The sequence below is a fragment of the Vanellus vanellus genome, assembly GCF_965231255.1.
Source record: "Vanellus vanellus genome assembly, chromosome: 2".
Classification (NCBI taxonomy): Eukaryota; Metazoa; Chordata; class Aves; order Charadriiformes; family Charadriidae; genus Vanellus; species Vanellus vanellus.
In genome coordinates this window covers 5,401,429-5,424,282 of record NC_138906.1, presented here as the reverse complement: position 1 = coordinate 5,424,282, position 22,854 = coordinate 5,401,429, and the positions used below count along the sequence as shown (strand labels likewise).

General features: G+C 43.5%; 1 protein-coding gene across 2 annotated transcripts in view; it reads right to left on the bottom strand.

Moving 5' to 3' along the window:
• CRHR2 (corticotropin releasing hormone receptor 2) overlaps window positions 1–20,619 on the bottom strand; it is a gene marked incomplete at its 5' end in the record, with an annotated part of 163,267 nt that extends 142,648 nt beyond the window's left edge. Inside the window, 2 exons of one of the 2 annotated variants that reach the window (XM_082499549.1) lie at window positions 6,598–6,691; window positions 20,554–20,619. In XM_082499549.1, the coding sequence (XP_082355675.1) occupies window positions 6,598–6,691; window positions 20,554–20,619 (160 nt within the window). Of the gene's footprint in view, window positions 1–6,597; window positions 6,692–11,258; window positions 11,331–20,553 lie in introns of those variants that run through there. The other variant, XM_082499548.1, reaches the window with a different exon arrangement.
• Between the last annotated feature and the right edge of the window lie 2,235 nt (window positions 20,620–22,854).

Sequence of the window (22,854 nt, the reverse complement as noted above, 5' to 3'; positions counted from 1 at the left end):
GGACAACATCACAACAAAAAATAATGGAAATAAAAGCATTGTAATGAATGGTCAGCTTCAAGGTGGCAGAAACATTGCACAAACATAGCATCAAACCTTCAAGCACTTTCCTATAAAAATGATGGGGAAAATTTCTGAAAAATGAACTTGACAGTTTTCAACATTTGAAAGGAAGCTTTATAATCTTTTACTTTTTTTTTGTGCATGAGTATTTCAAATTAAAATTAAGATAAATGTAATCTATAAAATAGTGATAAAATTAAGTTACGCCGCATTTAATTGGTTCTCCAAAGAAATTTTTCAAATTTTCATTTCAACAAGAAATCCACATTTTAGGATGCTAGTTTTCCCCAATTTATGTGGGTTTTTTCACCACTATACAAAACCACAAACACATCCATATACTCCCCTCAAGATACACACACATACACATATTTACTTTGTACATATGTACTTTTCATAGCTGGAAACAGAACCAGATCCATAATACTGAAGTAGCGTTCAAAGGTCTGAAGTAACCCTTCTGTACATGTATTTTGGTTTTGCATCTTAAATCTCATTAATTTAGGCTTGAGTGACAAAGATCATGTGGCAAACACACAGCTATCAGCTACTTTCAATATACACTTAAAAACTAATCTGCAAAGACATGTGAGTACACATACTCGCCCTCTCTCTCATAAGTTGCTTTTACAGTTGTCTAGTGTAATTGTGAACGGTTTCCTGTAAAAAGTGATAATAACTTATTCTACAACAGCTGAACATAAGGCTGTCTGTAGTTGGTTTAGAGGAGACCTCTAGGCAAGGAGATGTTTTTGGTAGCTCAACACTGATAGCCACATTAAGAAGTTATCTGAAGAGTGACCGTCACCAGAGAGGAAGTTTGGTTCATGCTTCAGAATGGCACGAGATTTCATAAATTCTTCTCTTGAATGAACTTTGCTTTGGCCAGTTGTGACTGACCAATAAACCCCTACAATGGAAGAAAGGTCAGAGGAGATAGGCAGGGGTAACGTGCCTGTGAAACTCAGAGGACAATGCAGGATGCGACTGACCACAGCTGTTGCAAAGAAGCAGACTTTATCTCAACACAGAGGGCACCAGAGGGTGGCCTTTGTTTTGGATAAACAACTATGAACAGTTGAGTGGATCAACTCATGGTGTAAATATTTCTCCTTGAGTTTTTTAAAAGAGTGTGAGTCTCCCTGAGTTAGCCAGACCAGCATCGGGGGAGTATATACATGGGTCAGCCCAACAGAGAGTATAAAACCTAAACAACCAACGAAAGAATTTTGAAGACCACAATAGGCTTGAGCTGGCTTCAACCTACACATTCCTCCCCAATGACTGGGGATGTCACGATGGTGAGCATATAGAGAACAATAATGAGCATCGCATTGGTATCGTGATTGAACTGTGTGTTGCAATTGCTATATTTTCCTGTGTAACTTACATTTGCATGTCTTTTCAGTATATTTTGTGTCACACTTCTAAATCGGAACACCAAATATCTTCAAATAAGTAAATTTGTCATTAAATATCATACCTTCCTCACATGGAATGTCTAAAAGAACCTGGCCAGAAGGTATTGGACTCTGACACCAATCAATGCCTGTCCAGGAGAAATAGTACAAACTTATGTCAGATGTGTTGGATAAGATTCAGTGTGGGGCCTATAAGAGTGTACTGGTTTTGGCTTGTATCGGGCTATGGTTTGGATTTGTGATGAAAACAGAGTTGATAACACAAGGATGTTTTAGTTATTGCTGAGCAGTGCTTACACAGAGTCAAGGCCTTTTCTGCTTCTCACACCACCCCACCAGCTAGTAGGCTGAGGGTGCACAAGAAATTGGGAGGGCACACAGCCAGGACAGCTGATCTTAACTGACCAAAGGGATATTCCACACCATATGATGTCATGCTCAGCAATAAAAGCTGGGGGAAAAGGAGGAAGGGAAGGATGTTCGGAGTGATGGCGTTTGTCTTCCCAAGTAATGGCATGCATGATGGAGCCCTGCTTTCCTGGAGATAGCTGAACATCTGCCTGCCGATGTGAAGCAATGAACGAATTCCTTATTTTGCTTTGCTTGTGTGCACAGTTTTTGCTTTACCTATTGAAATGTCTTTATTTCAACCCACAAGTTTTCTTACTTTTACCCTTCTGATTCCTTTCACCATCCTACTGGGGGGCAGTGAGCAAGTGGCTGTGTGGGGCTTAGCTGCCTACCAGGGTTATACCATGACAAAGAAGTTCAACAAAGAATAAGAAAAGAAGACCACTTTTCATACCTTCCCCGTTTTGTGCTATTGTAAATGCTGGTGAAGCCTCTAGCAACAGTAAAATTATGGCAATCTCCAAGTGATGTCAGGTTAGTTGGAGACTTGACTAGCATCTTTGAGGAGTTGTGGGTTGGAATCTGTCCCTGGATACATTCCTCCCACACCCACCAATATGTTCCTTAAATCAGAGCTTCCCCAGAGACTTGAGAAAACAACATCAGAGCAGTATAAGCCAGAATTTGTACAGGTGGAATCCTGTACCACTCAGAATCAGGAGGTTTACACCATTTCTGTGAGACAACAGCCTTTCACCATACTACAAAGTCACCAGAATGAGGGCAAGGAACCAACCCCCACCTCAAGAGGATCCAGTCACCAGGGGGAACAAATCATTTTTCCATTCAATGTATCTCGCAACTTCATGAAATTAAATGCACGACATCTAATCTACTGTCTCTCCTTTATTGGGCTGTCTGAGTACACTTAAACACCACAAATGCAAATTCCAACCTTCAAAGTGGCTGAAAGGTAAGAAAGAGAAGGAAAACAGAGAATGTAATTCTAATACTGATACAATCAGCACAGTAACACTGGCCATCCACCTTCTGGTTTATTTTTTGGACAAAATTCCTGTTTTCAGATAAATCATCTTTTGACAAGGTCTCAAAGATTGTGTGGCCAAATAGGTCGATGGACCAAAAAGTGGGATCCAAAGATTTCCATGGAGATCAAAACTGAGCCAGATCAGATGTAAGTCAAGATTTGTAGTCTTGAGTGGAAACATATAAGATCTCCCCATCCCTGGAAGTGTTCAAGGCCAGGTTGGACATGGCCTTGGGCAACCTGGTCTAAGTGGGAGGTGTCCCTGCCTATGACAGGGGGGTTGGAACTTGATGATCTTCAAGGTACTTTGCAACCTAAACCATTCTATGATTCTATGTTTCTAAGATGGGAAAGTCAAAAGACGTGAAGGGAAGCATGACAAAACCCATGGAATATCAGCATGAACTAAGGACCCACTTCCTCTGAGTTCCCATAAATATTCAAGCCATAAATCATCGCACATATCATACAGATATATAGAATTACAGTCATCCTGGATATTATTCTAATTCTAGCCAAACCATATCAGGAGATTACAACATCAGGAACATCTTCAGCTGAGTCACTGCAGAAGAATCCTGCCATTTCAACCAATCACTCCTATATATGAAAGCAAAGTAATAATTAAATAAAATTCTTCTTCAAGTCCACAAATAAAAGCATGCATTCTCAGCAAGCTCAAAAGCTGCACCCAAGCAATTATGAAGGTGTCATCCAAGGAATTTTCAAGGAAACAACACCCAAAAGAGAGAGTGAGTTATATTGCCTTCCACCTCTGAAAAAGTACCACTTGGTTTAAATCACTTCGGACTGAATTTACAATGTCATTCACTCAGCAATTCAGTGAAATTACACATACATGAAATTCTCAAAAGCATTTTATGCCATCTGTTTGCGATACTTAGTGCGAACATATTTGGGGGGTGAAGTTAGTAATTATAGGGGATGGAAATTAACATATTGGACTAATTAACAGCATCTTCTGGAAAAGAGACAAGGAAGATAACCAATTACAAAACTTTAATGTTTACTGTTCTCACAGCTATAAATAAAAATTGTTCAATATGGCTCTCCTTGGTTTTTTTTTTTGTTGATTTTTTCCCCTCTAAAAGATGTTATCTGCACTGTATCAAAGAATGGGAGCCAGAGAAAAGACTCAGACACTGCAGAATCTATAGTCTGGTTTTATACATCCATGCTGCTAAATGGAGCACACCAATGTTTCAATGTCATACATCCTCATTGTTATGAGGGTTCAAAATGAAGGATGCACAAAGCTTACCTAATTTGGGACATCAAAAAATTAGATTAGACTTAGTCAAAAGATCCTGCTATCCTTGGATCCCTTTAAAGAAAAAGTGTTTCATTTCTGCTCCATTTTAGATCCTAGTTTAGGATGAAATTGTGCTTTGGACTTTAACTGTACCAACTAGAACTTTACTGACTATGAAAAGGAGATCACTATATGGCAGACCTCCATTTTTAATGAGAAGACTCATAGCTGAATATTCCAGATCCTGCAATTGTTGTGGAACAAAAGGAATATGTAGTGGTTAGAAACACCATGTTGATGATCCACCACACTGAGAAAAGTGCATCGGCCCATGCTACATCGGCCCATGCTAAACAAAAAAGTGAACTTTTGTCCCTAGTATGTCCCAAAGTTGACTTCATGCTTATGCCTGAGTCTGGGCTTACGTCCCACTAATCTGAACATGAAGAAGTTTAGGGTTTTACTATATGTATAAGCCCATGCTCAAAGCAGAGTAGAGGTTCACGGAATTTTGAAGCATGCTGCAGAAAGGGCTACAGGGGTCACAAGTATCATGGGAAGGTACATTCTAGAAAATCTGCATGTTGGATTGTCTCTATACAACAATCAAGTTTCATTAATTTCAGAGCAGTGCTTTACCTTTTTGATCAGTGGTAGCGCAATAGAAGAGAGGCTTCTGTGACTTCTCTCTTCCCTTTTCATATTAAAATGCTATTATAGTGGTTGCACTCAGCCTGAGAAGATACCCTGTGTTCACACATCATGCGCACAGCCCACAAAATTATTTTGTGTCAACAATTGAGAAGTAAGTTGTTTGCCAAATTCTAAGACAGCCTGGTGTTAAATTTATTTTTTTGCAATAGAAGCTCTGGACAAGGAAAAATACATTATGGATTAATGGCAAGTTTAACAATAATATTTACAAAAATATTCAAAAGGCAGAGAACACCTGAAAGAAATGTCCAAAATCATGGTAGGTTTCAAAGAACCTCATCTATCTTTCCTTTGTTTCCAGCTACAGAATGGAATAGATGGTCATTAAAATTTATACAAGAAAATACTCCACAGGAGGCAGAGTTGCTCCCTGGAACACAATGGCAAAAGTTGCAGAGCTCAGGCTAGATTCATAATACAGGTCAACACACCCATTTATATGCAAATTAAGAGGCAGTTAAGGCAACACAACTTTCAGACTTCAGTCTGATCAGCTTATCTAGATCAGCTTATTGTCCTTAAGGAATTGATACAGTCAGAGTAAAACACAATTGATCTAATATATTATACAGAATGAGGTTTTCTTCCTTGAGACTCATTTCCTTTGTCATTTTTCAGAGCTGGAGAATTGGCTGAGCTGAATGATAGTATCTACATTATTACAAGATATTTTAAACTCCTCCCTCCATGAAGATTTACCGGGGGAAGAGAAGTGAAAGGTAAAGAAACAAACTTGCTTTTTCCCCCAGTATCATCACTCATTGCAGCACACAGTCCCCAGTCATGCTGCAGAGGAGCAGCTCTGAGTGTGCTTCTCCCACTTCTGAAGCAAAGCTCTATCCAGTTTCACATCTCTTACAGCATCAATTTTGTGCTGGTGCATTTTAGCCAAGAATCAAGCACGAAAATCAGTGCTTTGCCCTGCTTTCAAAACCTGGTATGAGGAAAGCAAAGGCACCATATTTCTCTGACTCCTTCGTGCTGTTTGCCCTTAGCCTCCTAGAGAGTATGTGATATCCCCTTTACTCCACTGCCAGTGCCCCTAAGTGCCCCTGCCCTACCTCTCTGTCAGAAAAGCCTTCTGTCCTAACCTAAAAAGTTAGAGTTGGGTTTTGTAGGCTTGATGGTGGGATTAGGAAACAGAAATGGTAAAGTTTTGTGGTTAAGCACATGTACTATGTTCTGATTTGAAGAATTGGTGTTTTTCACGGTAAATACTCCATTGATATGGCTGAAATGATCCAAGGTTCATCCCTAGATTATATGAACTGTCAGTCCAGTCAGAGCACCCCAGTTTCTATAGTAAATGCCACACAAGGGCTGAATTTTCTGAGCACATCCACCCATCTTCGCCTACCCAGCCTGGATGTCCCATGCTGCACTTGGAAAAACTCAGACAGCCTTTGGCAATGAGTCTTAACAGTCTGGATGCAGACACTTTAACTGTACTAACCTACAACTATCATATCAGTCGGGGAGTATAGTCAGTTTAACAGATTAAATCATGAAAAAGGGCTGTCATTATTAGCTCACCTGCAGCTCTTTCCAGCTACGCAAAATTCAAACTTTTATTTGCCTTTCACACCTCTGTACATTGTTGCCAATGAAAACCCACGGCTGGAGGCACTATGTTTATCTCAGCAGGAAAAGATGTTCCTGAAGCAAGGACACTTTGAAAACATATCCTACAGTAACAAGAAGCCAACAAGAAATGGAGAAATAAATACCTGTGACATTGGTGCGGGCTGACAAAGCTTCACAGTACTTTTCCAGCAGAACAGACAAGGGCAGGTTCACAGAAGATTCACAGTGGAGAACTATCTGGATGAAACAAAATAAAACAAATGGTAAAGCAGCAACACAGAATAGATTTTCTCATTCATAAGTACAATAATCCCCGTCATGTTCATATCAGTTCCCATTCATAATTGGTTCAGGTACAGACATCCCCTCATGACTGAGATTTACGGTTATACTTGCTTAGCTCCATAACATCAGGTGACATTCATCTGACTAAATGTAGGCATCTTCTAATGAACCACCTATTCTGGACCTCTTCTTGTGGGAGCTAGTCAATAGCATTAACAAAGCTCAGGACAGAATTTATCTCACTGAAAAGTAGATGCCTAAGACAGAGAAGATGAATCACGTCCCATTAAAGATCATGTGTGGAATTTTTTAAACTAACTTTTAATGGTTACTTGAGTGCTAAGAATCCTTACACAGAATCATAGAATCATGGAACACATTCAAGAGAGACAGCAATTGGTAAAGGGAAATTCAGAAGGCTTGAGGAAAGTGGTTCCAACAACTGTATAGGAAACGTAGGCATCCTCGTAAGGTGATCCTTGGCTCGTTTTAGCCAGTAAAAAAGACACAAGTTTCCGATCCTCAGAATTCAGAGTGTTGAGCCCTCCAATGAAGGGAAATGTTATTGAGAAAGAGATCAAAGAGATCAGAACATGGACACTTCAAGAAAGCTGCAGGTTCAGTACAGGATAATAGTACATTCCCAGGTAAACTTTAAGAAATGTGCATTTAGAGTTGAATCCAAGGAATATGTTGTCATTTTCACACTCAAAAATGACATTACTGAAATGCCCACTGCATGTACAGATATGTACACAGAACTGTACATATCAATGTACAGCTGAGTTGGGATATGGCTTGGGGCAAGAGAAGCTCTTGAAGAGTCCTTTAAGAAAGGCAGAACTAAATGTGGTGAGAAAATTCAGGAGTGACATATCAATGACAGAAACTTTCATTTTCAAGCTATGAAACAAAATCTTCCTGACTGTTTCTGAGGGGAAACACACAAAATGCCTTTGCTTTTCTATTTACTCTGAATGACTCTAACATAATATGGGAAGCTTTTACCCAGGGAAACGACCATACTCATTGAATGTTGATGTTACATTTCAGTGGTTTAAGACGTGTTAAGTGATTGCAGAACCCTTTTTATGTCACTGAATTCCTTGTCACTTAATCAGAAGTGGAGTAAATGATCATGACAATAGAATTCATCAGCAATGTTGGTCTCTAAAGAACAACTGTTCTTTGTACAATACCATTTCTATCTATTTCTCACTTTGCTTTTATTTTACAAAATCGGAAATCTCGAACAAAAAGCCTTTCTCAGACTTCATTCTTTTCAAATAAACACCATGAAGCTGCCGATTGTCCTCCAGGGACACTCGAACTCCTGCCTCCCACAGCAAAGTGTCCCAGGGGACTGACCATGCATGGTCAGGTCAAGGAGACACAGAAAGGCAATGACTCTGTCCTGCAGCCAGGGCAGATGCCATCTTACAAGGCACAGAACTCCAGCCGAGCCTGGCAGAAAGCAGACTCTGTAGTGGTCATGTCTCATGTCAGACACAGTCACATGAGTTGACATAGCAGAGGCATTTCTTCCCTTCCATCCCTCCACCCCTCTGCTACCTCACGGGCCAGAGCACTGTCTCACTTCAAAGAAGAAACTTGAGACATCTCCATGTACTGTAAATACACTGCATGTTCAGCTGTCTGCTTCGTAAGGTGATGGGAAAGAACAGACAGAGGTCAAGCTTAGCACAGCGTGTGTAGGAACAAGAAAGGTTAAATGTCACATTTGCTTTAGGGTCAACTTAGGGTCATCTGGCTAGAGGGAAAAGCGCCTTCCACATATTATGTTACTTTTGCTTTCATTTTCTCTCCACTAACCACAGTGAACAGCTTTCCTGCATGTGATACTTTTAAAAAATTGCATTTATAGCAGACAAACACAAAAAGCCTAAAAAAAGCTCTTAAAAATAATAAAGAACAGCAAAAAAAAAGAAACATTTAAGTAATGCAGAATTTTAAAGATAAATAATTGGGCCTGTGACTGTGTATATATTTTGAAATATTACTTGTTTTGAGTAACTAATGCACTACTTTACTCAAACTGCATTTCTCTTAAGGCAGCTATTATTCCGTGATCTCTTCCCACTAAATCAGTTCTACGTTGTCTTGCACATTTATCTGAAACATGCGCAGAAATGACTACCTTAATTTCTCTGAGACACTGTGGACATTTATGAACAAATAAAAATAATGCATTGAGCCAGAGATTAAGGTGAAAAGGAGTGCTTTACTTTCTAAAGCAGGGACACCAACTAATAGTCTGCAGGCCAGTTCTGACTTTTCAGAACAATACATGGAGCCTTTGCTCAACTTGCTGTTCACATCTGAGAGGACTTTTGGAAAAGGAGCGGATGAACTGTTCTAGTGCATCATTGTCTGCATCTCTCATGGTCATTTCGTTAGACCTTTCGCCTTGGCCAGGGTCACTGATCTTCATTAATCCATGAAGATGTTCATCTCTGTCCAAGGGCATGCAACTATGAGACACAATCAGAGGAACACACCATAAGACCACCTCCAGATATGAGAAGGGCAGATGAAAAGGGCAACAACCTAAGAGAGAGTAACATACTGCTACATTATGTTGTTAGAAGTTGCAAGGCACTAATAGCAGTGTGTACTCCTCCAAAAATAGAAGGGCTCCAATCCTACAAACGTTTATTTATGCAGAATTTGTTCTTTGTCACACAAGTGCTCTCATAATTACCAACATGAAGTCATAAAAACACATATGCAACATTATATGATATATGTAATATGCCTCAATGGATCCATACGGATAGCGTTGCCTCCTCTCAGTTCCTACCAGAATTTGTGATTATTTCATGCAGATTAGACAGGACTTGTAACTTAATTTTAAAAACAATTAACATAGAGTCCTGGTTTGAGAGATTATTGTGTACCACTAAGTAGTGATATATATATATATATATATATATAAAACAAATGAACACTGGTACTATAATGCACCTGCATTGAAGAGGTTGTTTTCTTCTGTCAAACATGTAAGAAATGGCTACAGTAATATAAAGAAACCCCCCAAACTATGAAGAGGATCAAAAACTGTCAGTATAGGCATGGGGCTACTGCAGAGATACAATGGACAGCATCTTATAAGTTTAAATATCTAGCAGCAAGAAGCAGCAGAGGGGATGAAGTCAGCATGACCAAAAGCGGGAGGAAAGATTGGAAGTGGAAAAGGATGAGACATGACAGTGCAACATTTGTTGCCAAGATGGGGGAGGTAAGCTGGGAGACGGCGAATGCAGCCAAACATGGACAGATGTATACGCTCCGCTTTCCCACACTCACATAAGAATTCCCAGATACCATATTCTAGTTGTCTAATAAAAGCCAGCTTTTTAGAAAAAGCTGTTATGCCTCCCTGTAAAACATCTGCTGGTGGCATGCTGAACAAAAGCAGAGGTGCTGACATCTGAGACATAGTCTCAAAGTAAGAGCAAAAACTTTCCCTTTTAAAAAAAAATGCAGTATCTAATACTTATGAGGTCCTAGAGAAATCCATCCCGTGGAAGTATAACAGCATCTCATCAGAAAGCCACTCACAGAAAAGCAGTGGGATTTGTCTCAAATAGCTCAGACTTCAAAATAGAGCAGCAGCTGAGCTGATCACCCAGGGATTCCTTTGCAGTTCAGGAAAAGAAGTAGGAATTTTTCAGATGCAGTTCCTCTGGCATATTTTAAATCTTTACGTGGAAATGAATCAGTCCTTAACTTCCACTGACTGCATTAGCTGGGTCTCACCCACAATAAGGACAGAGCAACTCAGATGAATCTTTCCTAAATTTTCTTTAGACATTATATACAAAAGGAGAGGTAAAAACATTCTCAGAGGTGATGGCTACAGAAGACAGGAACACATCACCATCTTCTAAAATTATATGGAATACTAACGTTTTCTTTCTTTTGCTGAGCAAGATGAAGCGACCTCCCAACACCAAACAATTTTGTAGTTATCAACCACAAAACGTGCCCAGTCCACAGCTGACAAGAGAAGGATCCATCTCATGTCTCCCTTGCCACATGAAAACGAAGTTTCGGTCTAAACTAGCTATCTGTGCTCCTTATAAAGTCAAAGCACTTTCCCCTCCTGAGTAGACATCTATGGTAATGGTGGTAATGGCATGGATCACGTTAGGAGGATGCTTACTCCTACCCTTCATTTCTGTGAAGCAGCGCTGCTGTTAAGACTCCTGCTGCACCTCCTCCCAGGGGTTTCTGTAAAACATCTGGGAGTGCTGAGGCCTTAAATTCTACCTTGTTTCAACATTGGCAGTTCAGTGAAATTGCCTTCAGCACACAGAAAGCTGCTACTTGGTAGTTATGCCCTGGAACTCAAAAAAAAAAAAAAATATAATATTATAATTAGTGAAAGAGCTCGATATATATAATTATATATAAATAATATAATATTATAATTAGTGAAAGAGCTCGATGCAGCAAAATCAAAGCAAATCCCACATTTCCTTGGCAAAACCCATACTCTGTTGGAATACAGCCAAGGAGTTTCCAGGGCAGGTGGGCATCTGGCAAGTTTTACAGGAGTTCCTGCCATCACCAGTACTTGTGTGTGAAAAGAGATGCTTTGGGAAAAACACCAGGTATTCAGTGGAATGCACTTACAACAAATGCCAACATTTGTCTGAGCAGCTCTTTCTCTCTAACAAGAGATGGCAATACATGGGAGAGAGTGAGGACAGCCAGAATATTTGCTGACTATTAATCACCTGAAGAAATATGCACAACCAGGAGGGTGAAAAATGCTCCTTAAAGAGGAAAACAGAGAACAGAGGAGGGGAAGGCAATCTTTTCTGTGGCCAGGATAGATTTATGCTCACTGTTGTGTTGTTACTTCATACACAAGATGTACGCAAAAGAGATGCTTATTAAAGGACAGTGCTAAGAGAGCCAGCATGGTGGAAATACTTTGCTTGTCGAAGAACCAAAAAAGGTCAGTCCTCTGCTTTAAGATATCTTTGGCCTTTCTCAACTCAGTAATTTAACTTTGTTAGTGCAGCGGCATTTGGCAGTATACAGTTGTTTGGCTCTGCTTCACCAGAAAAATAATTTCCATTTGTGATAGAAGGTCTAAATACAAGTTTTCAGGAACCTGCAACCTGAAACCTGAGCCAGCTAAGGTTACAGTAAAAGGAAAGACTGCTAGCACAGTTCAAGAAAAACAGTCTCCTTTTCGAGTCATCCTTCAGCTCTTTCAACTCCCTGTCCTTACTTGTCTCCAAGTTAATCCAAGCGGCTAGATAAAATAGTACTACTAGCTAGTGATACCCAAATGATCCAGGAGACATTGCTCTATGATCTTAGAGGCCAGCATTTATTTTGTAGCTCTTCCAGGAAGTGTGGAGAAAGAGAATATAAGTCTGCATGGAATGGGAAGTAGGACCTCACTTCAGTAAAGCAACTGAACACATGCTCAGTTCTAAGCATGAGATTAAATTAAAATTTATTCAGAAACAAATTTAAAAAAAATCAGGCATCTGCTATGCTGAGTCCACCACTGAACTTCACTGTTATCTTTGAAACTTGGAGATCTGCCTTCATTAAGCATCTGCCTGCGTGCTCTGCTGAATAAGGGTGTAGAGGGGAGGTTCTTCATCCGCTGAAAGCCATGCATGTGCTAAGTGACTTTCTGAGTCACAGCATACAAAGTAAAACTGGTTAAGGCCACCCATGAGCTGGACTTGTCCCATCAAGTCTCCATGCCCTCCAAAAGCAACATGAGATATTAAAAAGGAGCAAAATAGCATTTGAATCACAGGCTGTTTTCAAATAAAATTATTTAAAGGAAACACTTTTCAATTTCACACCCTTGAAGAGTTTTGTTCTTCACTATCCACATCTGTGGATATCACATTCAGAATTTGGAGGGGATCAAGCCCTTCACAGCAGTCTTGCCTTCATATCTGCCCTTTTCCTAGGTCTTCACACCAAACCTGTGACTAATTCTTCCCTACTCTTTCCACCCAATCGCATTACTGTGAATCCCCTCAGCAGTTCAGATGTGATTTACCTCACTCACCTATTTCGGAAGGCATTGCTTTAGGCTCCTTTAATGCTCAGTGAAAGAACCACTATCAATGAACAATCCATTACTTTTGCTTTAAACATGTACTTTAGGATGAGGTGACTTATGCACTGGAGACAAAACACACAGGGAATCCAGAGTAGCTCAAGTTTGAAAGTCATATTTACCCAAATGAATGCCAGTATCTCAGCTGCTTCTCCCAGGCAAACTCTTATCTACCTGAATAGTCTCTGCAAAGATCCTTCACCCATTCACCGTTATCGCGCTGCCACTACACTTCAAGACCTCCATTCACAGGTTGTCTCAATTCTAGCTCATCAAATGTGAGCTCTGAATCTTTGTTTTTCAGGTCTCTGTCAGCATGCTCCCACCTAAAACAGGTAAAAAAACATCTCCCATTCTGAATCAAGACTTTACTCAATTAGTGATATCTGCTGTCACTGTCCATGGAATGTCAGCAATGGTACCTTTATATCTTCCATAAAATGCTCCTTTGACCCATGACTTCATGATAGTTCAGCACTGATGACCAGTGTCACCTCACTGGCTCATTCTTAATTCTCTTTCTCTCCATCCATTGTGTCTCCCTTAAGCTGCTAACTCTTGGGCTGGAGCCCACCTTTATTATTTGAAAAGCACATAGCACAGTGAAAGTTAACTCCAGGATTGGAACAAGAAGAAGGTCTAACAACAGGCTTTCACTGCATGAAGGGGAATTACAGAGGAGTCAGACTCTTCTCAGAAGTTGACAGCAAAAGGACAAGAGGCAGGCATCACTCATAAGTTGCACCGAGGGAAAATCTCACAGGACACGAAGAAAAAATTATGCACCATGACAACAACAGAGCATTGGAAAAGAGGTTCAGAGATGTTGTGAAATCTCCATCTTTGTAGATTTTCACAACTGAACTGGATGAGGCACTGAGCAACACGATCTGGTTTTGAAATTAGCCCTGCTTTGAGAAGGAGGCTGGATAAGAGACCTCTAGCAGTCCCTTCCAGCATAAATTATTTTTTTATTTCTTGATTCTAGGACATACAGCCCTATGGTAAGAAGAATGATAGATAACAGTTACTCCCAAACCCTTCCTATTGGCAACACTGTAATTAACAGTTTACAGACTGCATCTTGAACAATAATCAGCAATCTAGAGGCTCTGAGGTTTCTTTCACTCATGTTTCTAATGTTTTGGACTCTGTTTGCATAATCATAATTAAAATATTATGCCAAATACTATGAAGAGGTGTTTTTAAATTATTTTTATATTAATAATAGAATTTTCTTGTAAACTTTTTTTTTTTTTCTGTCTGAAATACTGAAAGTCTGACAAGACTTGAAAATATTCATGAAAAGACACTTATTTTGAGAAAGAAGGGGTTTGTTACACCTAGGAAGGTATCTCAAATTCAAGATGGACTAAATAGCTGATTTCCCAGCAGTTAGGACATGAGGCAGGATAAGGAAAGATCCTCACTCCACCTGATTTGGAGCTTGCCTAGTCAAAATCCTGCCATGTGCTCCAAGACATCATTGTTGTCAGCCAGAGGGATAACCTTGGCCTTCCTCTCTGCTTTGAAAGAGTCAATTGACAAGAGAAGCAGCAGGCTGGTCCCTGGACGTCCTCACCCCCAAAACAAGGAAAGAGCAGGAGCACAATGCTCCTCTAGCCCTGGGGACTAGAACTGAGAAAGCAGAAAGGTTACGCCTGTGATGGCCTCCCTACGGAGTACAGCCACTGGTGCTGGCTCACAGGCCGTATCTCTGCTTCTGCTGGCATGAGCCTCCTGAAACCCAAGCTATGTCTGGGCTGTGGGAGTCTGCTACTGCCACTCAAAGGGAATCAATACTTTAGTCCATGCACTGAGACTCCTGCTAGCAGAGCCTGGCTGGCAGCCCCGCAGGCAACCTGTTCGGACTCATCAGCACACTTCCTTTTATTCACTTTCGCCTTCTTTCCTCCTTCCTTTCCGCTGGAAAAGCCACCCCTGCTCGAGGACAGCACTCCCAAAACTAAGGCAGCGCAGAGATAACGGCACTTAGAAAGCATCCCACGTCCCAGGAACCTGGGTAACAGCAAGAGAGATTATCCCATAGCCCTCACAGGCAGGTGGCTCCCTTCCAGTCCTCTGGCACTTCAGCTACTATTACCAGGGCAAGGGTTTAGCATTGCAGTGAGGACAGCTAATGTATTTTAATCTCCATCTGCATTGCTCACTATTTACTTTCCCGGCATACACAACCCAGAGTGGATAGTTATTCCACCAGGATTACACAAAAGTTTATAGAGCTTTAATTAGTTTCACTTTCTTACAGCTCTGTTGAAGAAGTACTTTTCAGCTCTTGAAATACCAAACGGATTTTCTTTCTTATTTAGTGAAAACAAGCCACGTTTCTGTACAAACACATGCCGTTTAATTGATCATTCCCGGAGAAGGACAGCTTCCAAGTTCTCCACCCATTTAGCTCCACAATAGAGCTGTCAGTCTGGGGAACAAGACATGCACGGGCAGGAGCAGCACGCTCCCAGCACCTGACTCTCAACGTGGGCTCACTTGCACAGCAACGAGGTACTCATGAGCTAGAGGTCAGGACACGATGACATCTCTGTGAACTGGCTTTCTCAGAATGCCACTGTCCCTGCCACAGCGCTTCCCAAATGGCACAGCCTTTGTCAAGATCATGCAGAGCCAGCAGAACTTGTGTGTGTGAGAGCCAATCCAAATGATCCCAGACCCAGAGAACTGATCGGTACCGAGGAACGCACGACATGCGATACATCAAACAGCACTGCAGGAGGCAACTAACAATTATCCCCACACTGGCACCAGAAGCTGGAAATGAAATTTTCATACATTTGGACACGATTGATGGAACCCAAGCAGCCATTCATCTGAAGGGCAGTACTTGCTAGCTGACTGATTGCAGTGGTAAATGACTAGTTTCTATTTGTCTTCTCTTGTAATAAGGGCCATGATGAAATTTACCCAACTCTTCAGAGAAAAAAAAAAAAAAAACACATAAAGCTTTTACCCATCACTCGCCAGCTCAAATCAAATATAGCTATTTTCAAAGACAAAAACAACAACAACATAAAAGGAATAGTAGTAAAAGAAAGTAATTCTGTATAAAGAATTAGTTTGATAAAGCAAACCAGCAGGAAGCGTTTAGTTGTCCAGGCTGGTTGTTATGAATAGAAAGCTACGGAGGCGAAGACAATGCTTATGCAGTGCTTTGATCCATGTCATTGCGTATCTGCAGGAGGCAAGGAGGTGCCCTGTGGCTCGCTGGACAGCTCCAGCTTTACATCCAAGAACTAATGTTTGCACTTTAAGGGAGAACAGACTACATTTGGGATTAAAACTGGTGTAGGCTAAAAGAAAGATGGGCATGTGCATGATCAAGATTTGATCTCTCTGTTTCAATTTATAGACACTGAGTGGGAAAGGAAATCTCTGCAGAAATGTCATTTACTGGATAAAATTTTAATCTAAAGTAAACCAGCTTTTCCCCAAAGCTGCCTTCTTGGGTTTCCCCAAAGCCTCCTTTGCAGTGCTGCAAATCTGAAAGTGACATAAACTAAAAAGGATCAAATTCAGCAGTGTGTGTAGCCTGTTTTTACCACCTACATTTCCTCACCTACCCCCGCCAAAAAATACAATTTTCAGAACTATTAAAAAAACCTAGAAATGTGCAAATGTTTGTTCTAATATAATATTTTCAAAATATTTGGCTTACTAATATATAGGGAAAAATGAAAATAACAAGAAAACAGAAACACACTTCCTTAAAAAGTTGATATTATCCATTACCCTGTTTTTTCTCATTGTGAATCTCTCAGATCATCACATCACCAGCAGGATCCCACAGTAATCTCTAACACAAAGACAGCCGATCGGTGAATTCAAAGCAATGAAGAGTTTGCCTTAGAGGAAAATGCCTCCCTCAGGCACTCATTGAGAGCCCTGAGCAATGGGAGTACAGCATACTCCATCTAAGCTAATAAATCAAACAGTGCAAAGGTCTGTTTTAAGTACTTAATCATTTATACTGTTAAATTTTTAGAATGGTTCCTGGCCACATTTTTGCCTCAGGCTATCTAGCGGTATCTCAAACAGTTCCCGGGAATGATCTGGGAGTTAGGCTGCACCATGGACCATTCTCAACGGGCAGTCTGCACACCGTCTCCCCATTTTAGAAGCTGAAGGAGCTTAATAGTATGGGCAGAAGCCGCTCTCTGGCACTTGGCCTAAAGGCTGAAGAGCTGTCCTGGCAATCTTAATGTACTAGCAGAGATATAACCGTTGAGACTGAAACTAAACTATGCACCTGATAGAGCACCCTCTGCAATGAGATCCCTGCGCTGTCTTCCTCCACCAGCTTCAGTAGAGGCATGCGAGGAGCAGGGCAGGCACAACCGCGCTCTGGTTTGCAATCTGAAGGCCACAGAGTTTAGAATCATTCTTTCCTCCGCTCTTGACAGAAGAATAATATGTAAGCAGATGCCTTATATGAACAAAAGCTAAAGGCTGCTTTCTTTCTAGCTGAGGGCAGCTATGAATATCACTGAAATGTTTCATGGCAAAACTACCAGTCAGCCAACATCAGCTGTTCTTCCTCGCGTACAGCTACCTCCTTCAAACATCCAGTAATTGCCACACGATGGCTACAGATTTAAACCCCGCCAAAGTACTACACCCGGAAAGGCTTCTCATGATGAGATGTTTATGCTGCATTAATTCACAGTAGGACTGAATTTTGGCAGTCTCAGACCAGGAATATTATTTAACTTGTCACCACTGGCTCATACACTCAAACTGCTCTGGCTGTTTTAACAGCTTCAGGAGAGCATATGAATTATAGCAAGCTTTGCTTTTGGTTTTGATGAATAATGCCCCCTCCAAATTACATGAATTCAGCAAGGACTCTACATCAAAATGTCAAAAGATTCATTTGCCTTTGTTTTATGGTTTGTTTGTTTGTTTTTCACATTCAAGTAAACGCATTTTCCAGTGTATCATATGTACAGAAACATATGAACATAAATCTCTGAGCTCGCTGCACAAGTCTTCACCCTTTCGCTGACCAGCCCTGTGAAATCTGACAGGTCATTTGCACCAGCGTTTTCCTGTGGCAGATCTAATTCTGTACCAGAAAGTTGCCTCATTTCATAAGTGTTGCAAACCTGCAGTTCCCATAAAACACAATTGCTCAGCTGCTGTGAAAACTTAAGCTTCCTTAATCGCGGCAGGGCCTGCTCCCACAAGCAGCTATGGCTTTTCTCAAATCCACATATGTGAATAGACCCATTGACTTCGAGTCAACTTTCAAGTGTTTTCAAGTTAAACAGGAACTTAAGAGCTTTGGATTTGAGCCAAAGTTTTAAAACATTGCTCTTAAGCTTCTCGGTGCAAAGTTTCGTCCAGCTGTAGAGACACAGATTTACCAGCAACATTCACGGGTGAAAACACACCCCAAAAGAACAGTAAAAGCTCTGCTTTTGCTACAGCTGGAGCACTGAGAGCTTTTCTATACGTGAGGCTGAAGACTGTCTTCCAACATGTTATTTCCACATACCACACAAGCATACGCACCAGTTGCTATCAGACACAAGTATGCTACATCTAAACAAGCTCCTCTACATAAGCACACTTGGAATACACCCCAAAAACACATTTATCTCAGGATAAATGCATTTTATGGAAACTTGATGATTTGGTTCTTAATCTGCGCTACTTTTTTTTTTTTTTCTTATCTTTCTTTCAAGGCAGCTGTTTTGTTTTTAAAGCATCAACGTAGCTAACAAAATTTACAGAAATAATTCAAACACAAAGTTGCAGGGGAACTGGAAAGTTGTCCATAGATTACATCTAGAGAGGAAGCGCATGACATTTTTTGATTCATTGAAACAGAATTAGTCTGGCAGCTCTCGGTACCTGGGTACCTTTGATAACCTCACCGGCAAGAAGTTCCCCTCTCTAAACATAAACTGAAATATTTTTAATGGACCAAAAGAAATCAATAAGGGAAATCAAAGCCTGGAAGAGAAGAGGGACTAAGAAACAAAGATTAAGAACTGGTTTGGGATTGAAAACGGCAAGTGTGTAGATCCATGCCACTCTGATTCCATGTGCTCTGGTCTCTGACTGGGGAAAAAAGACATTGGCGGAGCTGAGAAAATATTCTCTGTCTTCTAAGAAAGCTACTGCAAAGCTTTTAGGATTAAATTGTTGCTTGTCTTTGGAGGCTGTTACTTTTCCTGACCTGGCTTCCCTCTATCTGTCTTTGTAAATTAGGCAGAAAAATAATAAAAAAAAAAAAAGACAGAACATAAGGAAATAGAACAGATTTTCTCTCCATATCTAAGGAAATGTTAAAAATGGGCCAGTTACACTACAGTCCAGAAGGATCACTGCCACTTTTTTAATGCTGTGGGAACAGCCTTTACAAATTCTGCGCAAGATCAACATACCTCCTGCTTCATCTCTCACATTTGTTTTGCAAGTATCAATTATCACACTTAAAACTGTCACTTAAAACAAACAAGCCACCAAAGAAGTCGGTCTGACTTAGGACCGTGGGCTGGGAAAGCTGGTTTAAGTCCAGTTTGACACAGGCCAATCTTATCTCCACCTCATCCCAGCGTGACCCAGGGAGAAGCTTGTGATGAAGAGGGACCACAAAGAAAAGCCTCTCTTACATTTCGCCCAAGAGAAACAGAGAGCAAACACTCGTACGGATGTGCGGGCTGAGCCTTGCCCGTCACCACCGCCGCTTGCTGATCCCTGCGGTGGAAGAGCAACCGATGCTGAGCACATGCTGCGAGGAGAGGCACCATGCTGGGGACAACGGGCACCCGCCATGGCCACCCACTGCCCCGCTGAACTGGCTGGTGGCAAGAAAACCCCTTTTCTCTGGGGCAGGGAGCTGCCACCCCAGTGGGGTCGTCGCGCTGGACCTTTTCTGGAAAGAAAAGAGGATGGGGAGATGGGTGTTTCACAGAGAAGGGGAGACCAAGAAGGGCCATGGTTCAGCCCGAGGGCTCTGACCGGACCCAGAGGTGGGTGGCCATGGAATGTTTCAGCGCCTGGAGGCAGGTGGGACCTGTGAGGGAGCGGGTAACGGTCCTCACGATGGATCCCTCATTGCCCGGGGACAGGTAGGACCTGTGAGGGAGCAGATAAGGGTCCCCGGACGGGCTCTGTCAGCGCCCCGGGACAGGCAGGACCTGTGAGGGAGCGGGTAACGGTCCCCGGGACGGGGTCTGTCAGCACCTGGGGACCGGCGGGACCTGTGAGGGAGCGGGTAACGGACCTCAAGACGGATCCCTCATCGCCCGAGGGCGGGCGGGAGCTGTGAGGGAGCGGGTAACGGTCCCCGGACGGGGTCTGTCAGCGCCCGGGGGCGGGCGGGACCTGTGAGGGAGCGGGTAACGGACCTCAAGACGGATCCCTCATCGCCCGAGGGCGGGCGGGAGCTGTGAGGGAGCGGGTAAAGGTGTCCGGACGGGGTCTGTCAGCGCCCGGGGGCGGGCGGGACCTGTGAGGGAGCGGGTAACGGTGCCCGGACGGGGTCTGTCAGCGCCCGGGGGCGGGCGGGAACTGTGAGGGACGGGGCACAGCCCCCGCTGCCTGGCAGACCGAGTGGGTTCCCCGCTGTCTTGGGGCGTCCCCCGCCCTCCCTGCCTCCCTCCCTCCCTGCCCCCCGCGCCACCCCTTCCCCGGCCTCGGCACTTACGGGCAAGAGCAGGAGCGCGGCGGCCGCCGCCGCCGGGAGGCTGCGCTGCGGCGCCCGCCCCGCCATGGGGCCGGCGGGGCTGGGGCGGGGGGTCTCCCCGGGGCTGGCGCTGCCCGCTCAGCCGGAGCCTCCGCGCTTCCCCGGCGCTGGCATCTCCCCCCCCCGCCCCCCGGGTGCTGCCCTTGACCCCTGCCCGCCGCCGAGGAGCCAGCCCCAGCGCCGCCGGCGCGTCCCAGGGCAAACCCCCGGGAGGGAGGGAGGGAAGGAGGGAAGAAGGGAGGGAGGGAGGGAGGGAGGGAGCCGGGGAGGGGAGGGGGGGGAGAGGCCGAGCCCGCCCTCCGCCCGGGACGCCTCGGGGATGGAGGCGGCTAGGGGCGTCCCGGGGGAGAGCGACCCTCAAAGCCTCCAAAAGCTCCAGAAAGGGACCTTCCTCTCCCCCCTATCCTGAATGCAAGAGGGGTTCCCCCTGCTTCCACCAGGCACTGGGTGCAATAGGGACTTCGCTGCCCACAATCGTCCAGAAGCGATGGGGTCACCCCCTCCCCAAGCAATAAGCGCAATGGAGATCCCTTTCCCCAAGCGCTGGGTGCAATGGGGATGCCTTCCACACAAGCCTCCAGAAATAACAGGGATCCTCCTCCACACCCTGCCATATATTAGGGATTCTGCTGCCTCAGAGTTTCCAGGAACAAGAAGATTCCCCCTGCCCAGGCTGTAGGTGCAATGGGTACCCCTTTCCAAAATTAGGTGCAATGCAGACACCCCTACAGTCCTCCAGGAGCAATAAGAATCCCTTCACCACCACCCCCGCCTGCCAGGCGTTAGGTGCAGTCTTAATGCCATGGCCTGTAAACTTTGAGGAGCAACAGGTTTGCCCCACTGCCCAGGCTCAAAGTGCATTGCGGACCCCCTACAAGCCTGGAGAAGGAAGGGGGAATCCTCCCTGACACCATGTGCAATGTGAACCACCTGCCAGTCCTCCAGCAGTAAGGGGACAAACCCCCAACCTATTGTGGTTTAGCCTCAAACCAGGACATAACCCTAGATGCAATGTTACTATGTGCAATGAGGACCTCCACCTCCAAGACAATGAAGACCAAGTCTCCGTGCTGTCTGGGTACCCCAGGGGCAAAAGTGTTCCAGCCTGTTGGTCACCAAACTCATCAGCACACCTTCCCCCAAATTTCCAAGCCTGTGGGGCATCCCCTTTGCTATTGCCCAGGTGCAATGGGAAGCCTTTTCTTCCCTGGCAGCACGCCTTGGAAGACTCCCCAACAGCATGTCTCAGCTAGGCATGGACACCCTCCCAGCCAGGCAACCCAAAAGACCCCTGTGTGGCTGTTTTATGTGCATTTGGTCTCCAAAACAAGAGACATTTGTCCTGCTGGTCTCATCTATGGATACTTGCCAGATTGGACCCCTATGCAAGGAAAAGCAAAAAAAGGTCAGCCCGTATCTTCATGCCATATGCACAATGACACACTTACCCAAGGGGCTGCTGGTTCTTTTGCCATAGGGTGGCTGTCAGTGCTAAGGGAATTGGAGTCTTACAGATTTGGATGCCCGACCCTGTTGGGGCCCATAAGTTCCTGGGCCTAACAGAGACTAATTACTCCCTGCCTTTTGCATCCAGCTCGGCCTCTCCATACAATGGATGCGTTTGTGGTATTGTTAGACTGTGGGCATCAGGCCAAGTCCTGGTATTCCCAGTGCCAGCAATGAGCCTAATAAGATTTTTTTTTCTTCTCTGCTCCATCCCATCTGCCCAGAGGACAGCCAGCTGTGCTGTGAATCACAGTCGGTACCTGCCCAGAGCTACAGCTGGGACTGTCCCCAAAAGCCCAGCCGTGCTCTGAGGCACACAAACCTCAGTCACAACTCTGGAGCAGGAGCAGACGTGATTTGCTCCTTCCCAGCTCAGCTGCTGGATTTCCACAGGGAGCAGTGTCACACACTACCCATCACTTCTGACAGGCAAAACCTGTCCTAGTCACCTGTTGCCAATGATCTCTTTTCAGGGAGGTGGTGTCTTTTCCTCCCTGAGACGCTGCCTTTCCACCACCCTCCTTGTTGTTTTTCTTTTTAAATCAAAATCAATTGGCATAAACATCGTGTCGGCACATAGGAACAAGTCCCAACAAATTCTCAAGGTTTGCAAAAGCTTAGCAAGCCTTACTTAGAAGCAGAAGTACATGGACGTCTTTCTTTGGGGCCTTGCTGAATTATTTTGGTTTTTGTCATTTGCTCAGAAAAGCATAAAACACCAGCTTCTCACTCTCTCCAAATGCCTATATGGAGGCT